Here is a 17,299-nt window from a genome sequence, read left to right as displayed (position 1 = left end):
TCTCTCTCTCTCTCTCTCTCTCTCTCTCTCTCTCTCTCTCTCTCACACACACACACACACACACACACACACACACACTTCTCCCCCCACAGTGCAGGGGGGAGGACTTCTAGACAGGAACTAGACCATCTCTAGAAATCTCACCCAACTGGGCTGCTGCAGCCGGCCAGTGAGTGGTGCTCTCGAGATGGACGGCAATTCTAACTCAATGGTTTTCAAATGAAACGAATCCCTCCCAGTGTGGCTGAAGTTTTGCCTTGTGTTAACTCCACTGTATTGAAGCTCAGTTGGTCAGAGAGCACTGGTCTGGTGTTTGTGAAGCTGAGGGTTCATTCCCTAGCACCAGAGAGGGGAAATCAGATATGCTGTCCAGGCTATAGGAAGAAATGTGGCCTCCGCTGATTGACAGATGTCCACTGGAAGGCGTCCTGAGGATGGTCCACTCAGGACCGGCGTTCCTGATCGTGCGTGGAGAATAGCACTAGAAGCAGAGCCCCACTCTTTGCCAGGCCCCAACCAGCCCTCTTTCTAAGGAAACACTTAACCCATGCAGCTCAGAAGGCAACAGGTCTGACTGGCCTTGATGGAATCCTCAGGACCTACATGGTGAAAGAGAAAACTCTCTCCCAAGAATTGTTCTTGTACCTCTGCTCCCAGGCCTTGGTATGGTCACCCACTGTTCACAAACACACAAAATAAAAAGGCAACAAACACTAAAAACAAACAAACAAACAAACAAAAAAACCTTTCCTCTCATGGAAAACTTAGCTGAACTCTGGAATTCATCTGTGAAGTTAATGGCAGACAAGCATATACATTTTGTGGAGCCCCATGGACTAGAGGTTAGAGGTACACAAACCCCTTCTTGAGGCCTAGCCCCCAGAAACGAAGCCAATCAGAGAGCAAGCCATCTAGAACCCTGAAGTCTGATTCCTCGATAGAGTTTAAATTCTTCATTTTGAGATTCATCAGTGCAAAAACAAAATGATTAACACTTAAGTTGGGGCATGCCTTTAACAAGTGTGACTGATTCCAATCACTCAGTAGTGAATTTGGCTCCTTCTAGCCATAGTCCTGTCTTCCTTCTTCCTTGGTGCCTGGGCCCTGAGGCATTCAGTTTCCTACCAGAGAGCTGAAAAGCAGGCCCGAAACTGTGCAGACCTAACTTGCACTGGCTTTGGGAGCGGCCAAGCGTGTGGGAATGGCACCTCTACCGCCAAATGACTTGAGGAAGGAGCACACACCACATAGACCTCCCTGCGCGCAACACACTAGGCACATTTATTCATAATTAGCAGTGACAAAGGAAAATGTGAGCAGAGGATAGGCCTCCAAAGGCCTCTGGTGCCAGTCCTGATATCTACCCACTAAGCAGAAATCTAGGCAAAAAGGCCTGAGAAGGAGAGCTAAGAGGGTCGGTCCTCTCCAAATCGAAGAGTGAACTCTTCTGCGTTTCTCTTGAACATCTCTGGGTTCTGGGTCAGGAGTTCAGCAAGTTCCAACTGCACAGGCTCTTCTAGATTGGGTTTACCCACCAGCACAATGAGGGCCTCCAAGACTGGGGAGAGAGAACAGAGAGGGGGGTCAGTGCCAAGGAGGAGAAGGTCAGGGCTGTCATACCCAGATTCTCCTGAAGCCCCAGAGTCATTCCTCAGGGGACCCCAAGAGGTTTCCATCATTTAGGATGGCTCCACAGCCAAAGGAGATGTCCCTCTCATACATTTCATACAGGGTCTGGCTACGGAGCCCACCTGCCCTGAAAACAGAGCTCCTCCTCCTCCTCCCGGGTACCACGACTACTGACACGCACCACACCTGACTCTAGATCTGTAGTTTTTTTTTTAAAAAAATATGTATTTATTTACTTATTATGTATACAATATTCTGTCTGTATGCCTGCAGGCCAGAAGAGGGCACCAGACCTCATTACAGATGGTTGTGAGCCACCATGTGGTTGCCGGGAATTGAACTCAGGACCTTTGGAAGAGCAGTCAGTGCTCTTAACCGCTGAGCCATCTCTCAAGCCCCCTAGATCTGTAGTTTCAAAACAATTATTTGTCATGACTTCAAAGAAGCTTCTCACAAGACAAGCGAGATTCCTGGTCTTCAATCTCACTCCTTTTTATTTGTTCTTCTTTCATATCCTGACCACAGCCTCCCTCCACTCCTCCCAGTCCCCATCCTACACCTCCCCTCTCCCCTAGATCCACTCCTCCCCCCTTTCCCTTCAGAAAAGAGCAGGCCACCCTGGGATACCATCTGAACATGGAATAACAAGATGCAATACGATTGGGCGCAAACCCTCCCTCATATCAAGGCTGGACAAGGCAACCCAGTTGGAGGAAAAGGGTCCCACGAATAGGAGACAGAGTCAGAGACAGCCCACTCCCACAGTTGGGAGGAGTCCCACAAAAACCCAAGTTAAACATCTCCAGCATGTATGCTGGCAAAGGACCTGGCATAGACCCATGCAGGCTCAGTGATTGTCACCTCAGTCTCTGTGAGCCCCTATGAGCCCCCTCAGACTCTACAATCCTTCCCCCTGCCTTCCACAGAGTTCCCCAAGCTCTGCCTAATGTTTGGCTGCGGGTCTCTGCCTCTGCTCCGTGGAAGCTCAAAAAGTGAGCCTATTAACACCTTGTCTGATAGAGAGTTTGCAAGTTCCTTAAAATGTGACAAGTGTAGCTACACGTCCTGACTCAGGATGTGACTACTTGGTTCTTTTGACATTAAGATGGCTCATACAGGTAGATCCACTCCATCCTGTGCAAATGTACATCTGCTCCTTCTTTTGTAATAGGAGGTTACCTGGGAAGTGGCTGCCTTCAGGATACTTGGTCTAGGGTGGCTTCGCTGCCTAAACAACAGAATGCTAATGACTTCATGCCTCTAACTGTCAAAGCAATTGACTGTTTGAGTTGTCATTTGTATCATGTTAAAAAAGTGTTTTATTGCCTTCTTCCCCTTTTGTATTGGGTATAAAAGTGTATGGAAAATTAAATGCGCAGGTGATTTCAGTACTCACTGCAACACCCTCCTGGTACTATTCTATGGTTTCTGTTTTATTATTTTTCACACGTCTTTGTATTGTTTACTAATTTTTCTAAATCCCCATGCCCTTACCCTGGCAAGAGGTGTTTTCATGGAGGCTGCTCCCGACACTGCTCCCTTCAGCTACTGGAGGAAGCATCCCCAAGGATGATTGGGTTAGGCTCTGATTTCTAGGTCTCACTTTCACTCTTTATAAGAGTTCCTGATTTTCTGTTTTGTTTTTTAGGTCTCTCTCTCTCTCTCTCTCTCTCTCTCTCTCTCTCTGCTGGGAACTGAACAGTCCTCAGCAAGAACAGCAGTCATTCCTAACTGATGAGCCACGTCTCAAACACCCTAGTTTTCTGCTAGGTTGGAATTTTAAAGAAACTTTTATTTGAGGTGAAGGAGTTCTAAATTAAAGACTAAAAACCATTCCCACCCCAATGGCTTTTAATCTTTCTCAGCTGCGCATGAACCATGGCTCAGTTTCTCGGTCACACCTGAAGAGTATCCAGACCGTCCAGTATCTTGGGAAGCATCCCTTCATCCCACAGGCTCACCTGGACTTTATTCACTCTAAAATGTGCTTGGGCGGGAGAGATGGCTCATCAGTTAAGAGCATTAACTGCTCTTCTAAATGTACTGAGTTCAATTCCCAACACCCACAGGGTGACTCATAACTCTCTACAACTGTAGTCCCATGGGATCCAATGCCCTCTTTTGCTGCACATACACACAGACAAAACATCCACATATATAAAATACATAAGTAAATAAGTGTATTTATTTGGGCCGTGTCGATGACTCAGCAGTTAAGAGTACTACATTTGATTCCTAGCATTCACATGGCACCTCACAATTGTCTGTCCCTCCAGTCCCAGGGTTCCAACACCTTCTTCTGGCCTTCACAGGCACCAGACATGCATATGGTTCAGAGACATACATGTAGACAAAGGATGCATACATACTAAATAAATAAATGTTTAAACATTTTTATTTATACAGCCTTAAGTTTCTATGCGTCAGTATCTTGCCTCTGTGTGCATGTGTGCCACACGCATGCAGTACCCTTGACGGCCAGAAGAGGGCACTGGACCATCTGGAACTGAAATGATAGATGGCTGGGAGCCACCGCCTGAGGTCTGGAAGCAAACCCAGGTCCTCTGCAGAGGCAACATGTCCTCTAACCTTGGAGTCACCTCTCCAGCATCTATTTATTGACTCAGGCTCTAATGTAGTCCAAGTAGACCTCAAATTTGTTATGCAATTGAGAATTAACTTTTTATATTAATTTATTTGTTTGTATATGATACATGGGAATCTGACACATACCTGACACATACATGCCACAGAGCTTGTGATGAGGCTTATGTGGTGTGGAAGACTGACCCTAAGACCTTGTAAGACAAGAACTCCACCAACCGACTTCCACCCCTTTCCCTAGCTCGTCTCTTTAAACCTTTAACTCAAATTAAGCCCCAAATATCCCCCACACAATGGCCCCCACATACACTAACCCTCTTCTGGGCAAGGCCAGCCCTACCTTGGTAGGTCTTGGTGTAAGGCTTCCAGTTCTTGATGCTGATGAGGGGCAGGCACACCAGCCCATCCTCGCTGACGTTGGGGTGGTAGATCTTGGTGATGAATTTCAAAGTGGGAGGCTTTAATGGATACTCCCTGGGGAAATCGATCCGCAGACGGAAAGCTTTGAGGTTATAGGGAGCTTGGTTCTGGTGAGAGAAGACACTGAGTTCTGTTCTGGTGATGCAACCCCCTGATAGATGGCTTTTCTCCAAGGGTTCTGATCTGGTTCCCTCCTTTTCCCATCCCAGGATCCCGGGTGTTCTCTGTTCTGCTCCCAGGAAGATATGAGCGTTTGGCAACTGCCTTAGAAATAAGAGGAAGGATAGACTTACACAAGACCATTGGACTGCCTGTCAGAAAAATCTGACCCTGGGTTTTACTCTGTTGTCCTGTGTGAACCACCTCTCATCCCTGAACCTCAGTGTTCTCAACCAAAAAATAGGACAGAAACCCAGAAAATCACACAGACAGATCTGGTTAAACTCAATGGGTCACAACACAAAACAGGCAGACATGTGAGAAGGAGATGCCCAGGGCAGAGAAGAGGCTGCCAGGAGAGCAGAGTATGAGTGTGTGTATGTGTGAAACGGTCGAAGAACAAAGTTACTAATCAAAAATGGTGCAGATGCTACGGAAAACCAGAAAGCAGTTCTCCAAAAATCAAAATGAGATTCATCAATTCCACTTTGGTAAATATTCCTCAATTTTTTTTCAAGATTTACTTATTTTATGTGTGTGAGTGAGTGCCCACATGGAAGTCAGAAGGCGTTGACTCTCCCGAGACTGGAGTTACAGACAGTTGTGGACCACTGTGTGGGTGCTGGAAAAAGAAGTCAGGTCCCCTGCAAGAGCAACCAGTGCTCTTAACTTCTGAACCATTTCTCCAGGGCTCCCCAAAGATTTTTTTTTTTTTTTTTGGTTTTTGGTTTTTCAGGACAGGCTCTCTCTGTGTAGTCTTGGCTGTCCTGCAGCTCACTATGTAGACCAAGCTGGCCTTGAACTCGCAGAGATCCATCTGTCTCTGCCTTCTGAGTGCTGGGACTAAAGGCATGTGCCACCACCAACCAGAGGAATTTTTTTTAATAAAATCACTTTAATGTAATGAAGTCACAAATAAAAAATCACAGAGTTAAGGTAGCTACTCAGATAAATGCTTGTCCAGTCCCAAACTCTATACATCTCAGTGAACTTCTACACAGCTAGAACAGCCTTTCTGAACCATGTGACTTCCCTTAGGTGTTCTGTTTTGTTTGAATTTATTCTTCTCTTGTATAATCCATTCTGACCAAAGCCTCTCCTCTCTCCACTCCTCCCAGTCGTGGGGTCCTCCTCCTGCGTCCCCCCCTTCAGAACAGAGCAGGCCTCCCAGCGACAGCAAATGATTGGGTTTTACACGTCCACTCTCGGTTACAGACACGAAAGGAGAAACTACGAGAGGGTCTTTATAGCCGCTGTCCTGACTCCTGTGTCCTTTTACCTGAGCTCTGTCCGTCCTCATCACCTAATGTACCCATTCTTGGTCCCCCTCCTAATGTCACACTGTGCCCACCCTACAGCTGTTTGCATGTAGACACTACAGACCAGGATCTGCATATGAGAAAGAACATTCTGGTTGGTTTTGTTGTTTTGCTTGAGTGGCCCCACTTTCTAGGCCTATTCATTTGCCTGCAAATTTCATGGTTACACTTTCCTATACAGCTGAAGAAGATGAATAAATTGCTAGAGACACATAATACATGCTAAAGACACATAATACATGCTAGAGGCACATAATACATGCTAGAGGCACATAATACATGTTAGAGGCACATAATACATGCTAGAGGCACATAATACATGCTAGTGGCACATAATACATGCTAGAGACACATAATACATGCTAGAGACACATAATACATGCTAGAGACACATAATACACACTAGAGACACATAACACATGCTAGAGGCATATAATACATGCTAGAGGCATATAATACATGCTAGAGACACATAACACATGCTAGAGGCACATAATACATGTTAGAGGCACATAATACATGCTAGAGACACATAACACATGCTAGAGGCACATAATACATGCTTGCGGCACATAATGCACACTAGAGACACATAATACACGCTAGAGACACATAATACATGCTAGAGACACATAATACACACTAGAGACACATAGCACATGCTAGAGGCATATAATACATGCTAGAGGCATATAATACATGCTAGAGACACATAACACATGCTAGAGGCACATAATACATGCTAGAGGCACATAGACATGCTAGAGGCACATAATACATGCTAGAGACACATAACACATGCTAGAGGCACATAATACATGCTAGAGGCACATAGACATGCTAGAGGCACATAATACATGCTAGAGACACATAACACATGCTAAAGGCACATAATAGATGCTAGGGGCACATAATACATGCTAGGGGCACATAATACATGCTAGAGACACACAATACATGCTACAACTTGGAGGAACCTTGAAGACATCACGATAAGCAAAATAAGCAAGCTTTTAAAAAACTGATGGCTGCTGTATTGATGGCACTCGTGTTAATACCTAGAACGGTCAAATCCTAGAAATAGAAAAGAAAAAGTGCTTATCCTCCAACACCTGCTGGGGGAATGCAGAGAGATTAGCAGATGGAGGCAGAGTTTGAAATTCGGGTGGAAAAGTTCTAGAAATGGACCTGATTTGGGTCCCCAAAATCCCTGTATGGAAAAAAAAAAAAACGGTGGACATGATGTCACCCCTTTGTCATCCTGATGCTGGGGGATGCCCAAACAGGCTGCCTCCTTAGCCTGCCTAGCCTACTTAGAAAGTGCCAGGCTAAAGTCTAAAAAGCAATAACAACAACAACAACAGACGTGGACAGCACTTAAACTGGCTTCTTGCTTCCACGGTTCATAAAGACAAACATAGACACGGGAGATGAAATGAAGCTCTGGAGCCAGATGAGCCCCTGCCCCGCCTTTCCACCTTACTCTGTGGAACTATGGGCACAGTCCTTGCCTTCCTGGCTTCCCACATCCCCATCTGTAAAAGAAGATGTCCTTCCTTAAGGTGTGAGGGCTCTCGGGGTGACCTCAGGCCGTGTTCTTCAGACGTGATCCATCTGTGACCCTCTACACAGTTTCACAAGGCCAGCGCAGCTGTGACCAGCTGAAGGGACAGGTGGGACTGTCTGGACCAACGTGTGAATCGTGAATCGAGGCTCGGCCTTACTGGAGCAAGAGGTCTGCCCATCCTCAAGGTTCTCCTTCCCTGCAGGCTAGTTACTTTCTTCATCACAGCTCCCCAGGCAGGGCTAGAGTCTAACGAATTTCCTTCAGCCTCCTGATTGGCTGGAAAGGTTTTGGCACACCTGCCTGAGGAGCCAACCATAGAGAGCCTCTGACTTCATGGTGTCCCCCAAACAGGACCTTCCTTCCCACCCGCTCCTCCTCCTTCAGTGTCGTCATCCCAAACTGGTCTCCTTGGAGACATAACCAGGACCCATTTCAGTATCTTTCCCCTAACACTTGTGACCCAGCATCTGGACGGCTTCAACCCAGGGGCTGAAAGACCTTGACAGGACTCAGATGCTGGCCTAGCTCAAGCCTTTCTCCATTTTTCTGGACTACAGGTTAGGGAAAGGAGAAGGCGAGACCATTGCGTGGTAAGTACAGATTCTAAACAATTAGACCATCGGTTTGTTGCAACAGCTTTGACCAGCAAAGGACTGTGTCTTTTGTTTCTCCTTTCTTCTAGGTGTTATTTCCCAAGCGGAATCACGAACCCCATATCAAAAACAAACAACAACAACAAAAACCTAAGAAGGTCTCATCTTGTCAAAAGCTATATTAACTAGGCATGGTAGCACATGTTCTAATTCCAGCACTCAGGAGACTGTACTCTACTCTGACTTCAAGACCAACCTGGTCTGCACAGCAAGTTCCAGACCAAGCAGGGCTACATAGAGAGATCCTACCTCAGAATGTGTGTGTGTGTGTGTGTGTGTGTGTGTGTGTGTGTGTGTGTGTGTTTGGGAGGGGGTGTTATACTACCTTGTTTAGGGAGGCAGGGCTTCCCACTGACCTGAAAATTACCAGTAAGCTAGGCTGCCAGGTTAGTGAGTTCCAGAGCCCTGTCTGCCTCCTCGGCTCTGGGATTGCAAGCTCCTAGCATTACGCTTGATTTGTTCCGTGGGGGCTAAGGGTTGAACTCAGGCCGTCATAAGCACCAACTGAGCCTCGCCTATTTTTGATAGTTTGTCTGTTGCATCTTCTTTGCTGGACTTGGTAGCTACCACTTTGGAGGAGAGATGTCCTCTTAAGTCCAAAGTTTCTGTTGGTGTGTTCATTGGTCTGATTGGATTTGGAAGGAATTGGTCCAGAGACAGGGCCTTTAACATACAGCAAACCTCCAGAAAGAGACCCCAGGTCAAAGGACGGTCTCACCTAGGCCTGTCCCTCCCTGCCCATGCAAGCCTATGCCCCCCCCATCTAAGAGTCCCCAAGGACACTCACAGGCAGCAGGAGCACCTTCCACACCAGCACACTGTCATCATCGCCAGACAGGTCCCGCAAGTACGGTGGAAGTTGTTCCAAAAGATCCTCCAACTCCTGTAGGGGTCACATGGGAGACAATGGGCCAAGTGCCCATAACCCCAGCCCCCGACCGGCAGCCATGCAGCAAGCCCAAACAGGATATCCCAAGAGCAGAAAGCAAAAGGTCAGAGCCTGTTGTGGAATAGTTGCTTACACTGTGTGAAGATGTGTCACTATGATTTGTTTAATAAAGAACTGGCTGGCCAATAGCTAGGTGGGAGAGAATAGGCGGGACTTCCAGACAGAGAGAGGAACTCAGGATGAAGCTAGGCATTCAGTAGACACCAGTTAGACACTGAAGAAGTCGGACACCCAATACAGAAGAGAGGTAACTGAGCCACATGGCAGAACGTAGATTAATAAAAACAGGTTAATTTAAGTCATATGAGATAGATGGGAAACGCCTAAGCCAAGGCCAAGTTTTCATAATTAATAAGTCTTCATGCTGTTATTTGTGAGCTGGGGGCCCAAATGGAAACCCAACTTCGAGAGCCACCACTTGGGGAGCACTTAGTTGGTGTGATCACTCAGCATAGCTAATTTCAGCCTCACCCCAGGCCCATAGGCCCCAGTATGAGAATCAACTGATCACTGCTCTCAAATATTGAGAACTTGGGAGTAAGCGCTTCTAGAAACCTTCCTTCCTGAAAGCAAGGTGCCTAACTCTGTCCTCCTGCCCTCTTCCTGGAAAGTCACGGAGTCCCGTTTCCTCTCTCCGTGTTCAGTGATGTCTGCTGAGTGTCCAACACCATATGCACTGGCAGAACAAAGACAAGGACATCACCCATCCATGCCCCTCCACCACACCACTCCAGCGGTAAGGGACTGATCCAGGCTGCCCCTAATAAGGGCCTCTACGTGACACATGGTAGGTAACCAGGGGTTCTCAGAAATGGGGCCCAATCACTTGGGCATCCCTGATTCTCCCAGAAGCAGTGTGCTGAGCATCCTCTGCTGACCCTTGACAAAGACAGGGTGCAGCCCTCAAGAACATCTCTGGGGTCATGGAGGGAACTCAGACTGGAGGGTATGGATAGTGTGGATGAACACACGATCAGGAAGGAGGGAAAGGGGAAACAGGAGTCTTCACAGAGGTCGCCTGCCGTGAGATGGGCCTCAAGGAGCAGATAGGAGCCCGCCAGGCGGAAAAGCAGAATACCAAAGCCAAAGGCCCAGACAGGACAAGTGTGTGCAGGTGCCTCTGGCATATTAATACTTATTACTGGAAAAGGGCTTCATGGCTAAGTACATTTGGGAAAGTTGAGCTAAACAGCTTCATCACTACAGAACCACCCAGAGTTTGTGGGTTTGGTTTGGTTAGCGCAGTACTAGGGGTGGAACTAAGTGCCTAGTGGTGGTACCCTACTAGGTGGTAGCCTACCACTGAACCACACCCCCCAGCATGCCCAGAGTCTCCAGTTACCATGGTGCATCTGAACAAGGGACCTCACCCATGGAACTCCAGATCTTCTCGTTTTGGGGGAGAGGGGTACGTTGTAAAACACACATTCAAGGCAACTCAGTCCTCTGGGACAATGAATAGATACGAACTGGTAGTTCTCATGCAGGGGTGCATTTACCCACTAGGGCACATTTGCCAATGTCTAGACACATCCTCCTTTATGCCAAATGGGGTAAGTGCTTCCACAGTTCAGCAAGTAAAGTCCAGACGCTGAGGAAACGTCCTGCAAAGAATTATCTGGTCCCAAGTGTCAACAGAGATAAGGTTGAGAAATGCTTGTGTAAACACAGGCAAAGAGAAAGTTCCCCTGCCCAGGGGGTTGGAGGTGGGGTCCTTCGCTGTGGTAAGCCTTCTGTACTCCCTCTCCCACACACATAAACTTCCCACACTCCCTTCTATCTCTCAGCCTCTCTTCCACGTCTAGTCACACCAACAATTCGCTTCCTGTGTCTCCTACTTAGAGCCATGACCACCTAACTATAACCATCTTCTAGAACTTGGGCAAGAAGAGAGGCTTAGGTAGAACACAGATTTTGAGCGGACACGTTTTGGGCTGGAGATGCAGCTTAGTTGGTAGAGTGTTTGCTTGGCATGTGTGAAGCCCTGGGTTCAATTCCCAGCCCTGCATAAAACTTGATAAAGTGTTACACATCTCTGATCCCAGGACTTGGAGAGGTGGAGGCCGAAAAATCAAGAAATTAAAGGTTCAGCAGTTAGGTGCCACTTATTGCTCTAACCCAGAGGACCTGGGTTCAATTCCTAGCACCCATATGGTGACTAACAGCTATCTCTGTGACAACCAGTTACAAGGGATCTGATATTCTCTTTTGCCTCTGCTAGCACCAGGCATGCAGGTGATTCACAGACATAGATGCAGGCAGAACACCCATACACATAAAATAAAAGTAATAATTTTAAAAAAGAAATTAAAGCTCATTGTCAGCTATGTATCAAGTCTGAGACCAACCCAGACTACATAAAACCTATCTTAAAAAAAAAAATACCAAAGGGGAATTTTTCTCTCTTACCACTGGGAATACTTGGATCTCACGTGTTTTTGTGAATTCTGCCATGCCTTTCCCATAATTGCTGAAATCCAAGCTAGGGCACACAGCTCCTCCCAAAGCCTGCTAGTAAGTCACCTGACTTAGAGGAACCGAAAGTGAAAACACAAAGCCATTAAAAACCCTGCGAGTTAGAGTCTCTTCAGTCTGGGCTCCAATCCCAGCCCAGTCACTCCCGCTGAATAGTGAATAGCACTGGTCAGCCACGTTCTCTCTGATACCTCAATCTCCTCCTCTGTGAAATGGAAAGACACAATGATCTCACAGAGCCGCTATAAAAACTAGATAAAATAAACTGCCTGGCACTCGGTTCTGGAGCAATACAAGGCAGTCCATCTCTTAGCATTGAGGTAGCAAAGACCCTCTGCCCCATTTTGCGCCAGCCTTCAAATTGTAGTTCTGGAATGGGCCTGCTCTGGCCTTCTCCAGCTTAAAGAATTTCCCTTTGTAGAGCTGAGGACAACGGCCACCCTTTTTCTCTCTCGTGAGACAGCCTTTCCCTAAATTCGGCAGACTGGAGGGGCTGTTGGGGAAGACTTAAAGTCTGGGTGTGCCAGCCCCAGCTCACCAGCGTTTCTCTGCTGGGATCTCCAACCGCGGCTCCCTTCAGCCCTCTAGACAGCCCTAAGAAAACTGCCCCCTTCCCATTCTTCCAGATCGTACTCAAACAGTGTCCCAGAAAGAAACGAAAGTTCAAAGGGGATACGATTTTTGTTCCTTTTCTGCCCCCTGCCGCCTGACTGGGCTTGTACAAAATAGACATTTATCATCTGCAGCGGACTGCGTGCGAACCTAACAGGGCATAAATTGGAATTTCTCATCCAGGGACTATTCTGTATACATCCATTCCAGGGACCGCCCATCCCGTCTGCAACTCTAGTTTCTGGGGTCTGGATTAAAATACGGATCAAATTATGGGTCCACCCAGTAGGTGGCGCAACAGAACCCTTCCCGTGCCTGAGATAACGCCCCACTAATAAATTTCTAGCAGAATTGAAACTGAAACTAGTTGGGGGAAGCTTGTTCATTCTCACCCACACATTCACCCTAGTACAACTTGGAAAGCGAGTGACAGTTCTTGTCTTGTGTGTCCCCATCCTAGCCCACAAACTCACACACACACACACACACACACACACACACACACACACACACCGACCGCCTCCTCTCACTCCTTCATTGGGAGAGGGTGAAGATGCTTGGGTTTCAGCCCACCCTGGTACCCCTAATAAGCAAAAGCGCTCAGAGGTCAGCCGGAGGAAACGGAAGGCGTAGGGCATGGGGCGGGGGTCCTAGAAAGGTGTCGTCTTCAATGCGCCTACCTTCGCTACTCGCTTGCTGGCTGTCATCTCGGGTCCGAGTGTGGGGCACCAGCAGACTCCCGCAGGTCCCAGCTCTCTGAATCACAGGTCGGAGCCCCACCCACGCCCCGCTCCACCCACGCCCCGCTCCGTCCACACGGACCCTAGCTGCTCTCCACCCCTTCGGGAGATACCTGGAGGGCGCGGTCGAGTGCCCAGATCCGTGGCCTTGAATCCCAGGAACTCAGCTCTCTCGCAGGGGGAGACTAAGTCCTCGGAGCGCAGGGCTTCCCTTGATTCCTGAGTCCCACGGGGAAGCCGTGCAGGAGCAAGCATAGTGTTCATCCCGAGCCTTCACCAGCCTCCTCCACGCCGAGAATATACTCGCCGTGCAAACTTAGCTCTGCTACGGGGCTCTCTCTGACCTCCGCAATGGGATAGCCATCCTAACCCCCACCTCAGAGCCCTGGACCACTTTGCCTTTTTGGGCCCAATGCCCCATCCTAAAGGCGAGTAGGGGACCAGTGTAAACTGATGCCCTCCGAGGAACCCTCCCTTCGCTGTGTGGGATCCTAGTGCAGCCCAGCAGTTGGGCCTAGACGTCACAGCAGAGGCTTCTTTTAGGTTGCTTGGTGCTGAGCACCGCATGAGATGCTGTTGGACCCATTCGCTTTTAGTTTTGGGTACTCTGTCGACCTGTAGGCCGTTACTCCGCAGAACACCTAGTAGTAGGTCGCTGCTGGGTGGCGGTTTGGGAAACAGATGGTGGGAGAAGGCTCAAGATAGGTATCAGGAGCCTATTATATTATATTACCAGCCGATTGCAAACTATGAACCTATTGTGTGTCCTCATGAACAGTCGAGAGTTCCCACCTCTCTGCACAAGGGAAGAGAAGCCTTGTTCTAGCCCAAGTTGAGCCACGGTGGATTAGCAGCTCCCCGCCCCCCCCCTCCCCACACACACACACAAATATTGAACAGCATCTGGAAGAAATTCTGCTGCTGTGATGAGCTGGTGAGGAGCCCACCCTCCCCACCTCACCCCTTCCAGCCCAGAAATTAGTATATTTTGAACCCCCAAGTTTTGACCCAGTATGCCACATGATTTTTTTTTAATCTGTCTAGGAACCAAATGTCTGCTTTGCTTCGTTTGCAGAATAATTCTGCTCTTCAGTTCAGTAGCTTTTACCAGGTACCTGCTAAATGATGACAATAAACAGGTCACCATCAGCAATCCCTCAATATGGGTAGGGGATGAGGAAGCAGGGCTTTTGTACCCATTTCTATCAGTCTTTGTTAACAAGCACTCACTACTGAGTGTCAGGCACTGTCTAGGGAACACAGAATGCTGAGAAAGTGTGGTGTCTGTCCTCAGAGAAGCTCTCAGGCAGTTGAAACACCAAGAATCCAGACTCTGAATTTTTGTGTGTTTGTGGTTTTTGATTTTGTGTTTTGTTTTGTTTGTTTGTTTTTGTTTTGTTTTTTGAGATAGAGTCTTTTCACTTTGTAGTCCTGATTGGCCTGGAACTTGGAACTTGCTGTGAACCAGGCTGGCCTAGAACTCAGAGATCTTCCCACCTCTGCCTCCTGAATGCTGGGTTTAAAGGCCTGCACCTCCACACCCAGTTAAGTCTCTGAAGTTTTATTAATAATAACATTAAGAATCACTCCGGACTCTGAAGGTAGGAGGAGACTCACTTGATCTCCTGTGGAGGGAACAGAATCGAGGTGAGGGAGCTTAAACCGATAGCTAGGAAGTTTAACAGTTAGGAAGGAAGGTGTTCCAATAAGACAGACAGAACAGTACGGGCAAGGTGACAGGGTCAGTAGTGTAAAGTCCATTTGTCTGGCCGTCCCTCCTTCATCCTGACAATGAATTCGTGCATTCTGAGAAGGGTCCAGAACCAGCATATGAGAGCTCACACACACATAGACACAGTAAATAAATAGTTCACTTATTTTAATTGGAACGCAATAATTGTACATACGAATGGGTACAGTGTGATAACCCAACACATGCATGCCATGTGTCATGATCAAATCACAGTAAGTAGCATTTGCATGGTACACATGCTCATTCCTTTGTGTTTGGGACCTCGGGACTCTTCTAGTTCCTTATGAAATATATAATGAATCACTGTTAATAAAAACTTCCCTACCGTGCTATAGAACATAAGAACCCAGGGCTGCTGAGAGCCTGGAGAGATGGTCCAGCAATTAAGGGCGTTTGTTGCTCTCCCAACAACCTGGGTCTAGTTCCTAGGATCCACAAGGCGGCTCACAGACCATCCATAATTCCTGGAGATCAGACATCCTCTTGTGGGCACTAGGCACACATATGGTGCACAGATATGCAGGCAAAACAATCATGCATATAAAATTTAAAAAAAATTTAAAAAACTTTAAAAAAAGAAAAGAAAGAACTCAGGGTTGGAGAGATGACAGAGCAAGAAAAGTTGATGGCTGCCAGACCTGGCTTCCCGGAATCCACATGGCTGAAGGGGGAAGGGAGAGAACTGAATGCTTTGGGTTGTGTTCTGACCTTCACGAACAAACACCTCAGTATGTTCACGAACACACACACACTAAAGAAAACCTAACAGGAAAGCTCACTCGAGTCCCTCCCTTTCATCTAACCGTGTTTTGTATCCATTACCCACCTCCCTCCATCTTCCTGTCTGCTAGTCTTCCTCATTTCCTGGTAATATTTATTCTGTTCTCTGCTTCCGCGGGAACTCCTTCAAGCTTCCACATAGGGAACGAGCTAACTATGGTGGCTCACACCCTACCGCTCAAGAGATGGAGACAGGAGAATCGGGAGTTTAAGGTCAGTTTGGGCTAATATGAGAGTTGGCAGCTAGCCTGGGTTACATGAGACCCTGTCTCCAACACAAAAACAGAACAGAAAACCCACATTTAAATTACAATATGTAGTGTTTGTCTTTCTGTGTCTGACTTATTTCATTTATGGCACCCAACACCCATGGAATTAAAATTTAAGTAGAAATTTTGAATAAAATAAAATAATTACCCGTTCAAAACTAGGCACTAATACTCATTTTGAAAGGTTACAGGTGAACATTTAAATTTTTAAGCGCTATTGTATTTCACGTGCATGTGGTGTGTTTTATGTGACTGTATGTGTGGGTACCACATATATGTCTGACGCTGGAGGAAGTCAGTGGAGGGCGTCGGATCCCCTAGAAAGGTTGTGAGGCTCCTGGGTCCTCCGCCAGAGCAGCTCTGAATTGCTGCGCCATCTCCCCAGCTCCTAAATATGCTCTTCCAAAGAAAATTGTTTTTAAAAGAGGGAAATTAAAAAAATAGAAAATAGACATAAATAATTGATAACGGATGTTTTAAAGCTCTGACATTATGGACGATCTAATTAGCTCCCCTGAGCTCTCTTAGCAGTTAGTACATGAGATCATAATAACTTGCTTAAAAACAAACCTTTTAACCCAGGGCCTGATATACTTATAACAAACCTAGACCGCAACAATATAAAACTCAACGTGTCGTCAGGAGGTGATGTTTTATTCCAGCACTCAGGAGGCAGAGGCAGGTGAATCTCTGTGTTTGAGGCCAGCCTGGTCTACAGAGAGAGTTCCAGGACAGCCAGGACTACACAGAGAAACCCTGTCTGGGGGCGGGGGGCAGGGAGAATGAAAGAAAAGAAATCAACATTGTCGTTATTTTCTTTATTATCATCATTCAGTTCAGTGACTTTCAGCGCAGATGAATCCCCCAAAGGGATGCCAAACATCTTTAAAGGGTTTAAGTAACAAAGCAAAACTGGGGTAGTCATTCAGCAAATAAGTAGAGAACTCATTTAATAGGAATAAGGCTGGGCTTCCATCTCCGATGCTCCAGAATGCACAATCACAGATTGAAAAGACATTTTCTGCTTTTGGTTTGCTTAATTTTGGAATGTGATGTTTATTATTTTTTTAAGAAAAAAACCCTTCAAGTATTTTTTTAAACAATAAAGGTTTGTTTTGGTTATTGGGTTTCGGTTTTGTTTTGTTTCTGCATTCTCTGGGGCTAGAGAGATGGTCCAGTGGTTAGGACACAACCACCTGCAACTCCAGCTCCAGGGCATCCAACGATCTTGTCCAGCCTCCACGGACAGCTCTACTCACACGGATATACACACTATTAAAAATAAAATACAATAAATATTTTGATTAAAAAGGCCTTTCATGTTGTCAAGTTCTTTGGTTTCTCTTTGATTTCTCAAAGATAAATGATCA

At 46.9% G+C, this 17,299-nt stretch overlaps 1 protein-coding gene across 2 annotated transcripts; it reads right to left on the bottom strand.

Moving 5' to 3' along the window:
* Positions 1–1,258: 1,258 nt before the first annotated feature.
* On the bottom strand, positions 1,259–13,202 carry Ube2l6 (ubiquitin conjugating enzyme E2 L6). Of its 2 annotated transcripts, XM_087900105.1 has the most exons (4): positions 13,068–13,202; positions 9,139–9,234; positions 4,574–4,760; positions 1,259–1,558 (listed from the first exon to the last, which is right to left on the bottom strand). In XM_087900105.1, the coding sequence occupies exons 1-4, from the start codon at positions 13,092–13,094 to the stop codon at positions 1,407–1,409; spliced, it is 462 nt and encodes a 153-aa protein (XP_087756231.1). In that variant the 5' UTR covers positions 13,095–13,202; the 3' UTR covers positions 1,259–1,406. The 2 variants fall into 2 exon arrangements, with proteins under 2 accessions (XP_087756231.1, XP_087756232.1); XM_087900106.1 differs by lacking the exon at positions 9,139–9,234 and having other exon boundaries at positions 13,068–13,150.
* Positions 13,203–17,299: the final 4,097 nt, after the last annotated feature.

This window comes from Myodes glareolus, chromosome 21 (assembly GCF_982192425.1).
Source record: "Myodes glareolus chromosome 21, mMyoGla1.1, whole genome shotgun sequence".
Taxonomy (NCBI): domain Eukaryota; kingdom Metazoa; phylum Chordata; class Mammalia; order Rodentia; family Cricetidae; genus Myodes; species Myodes glareolus.
This window is presented reverse-complemented; position numbering and strand designations above follow the sequence as displayed.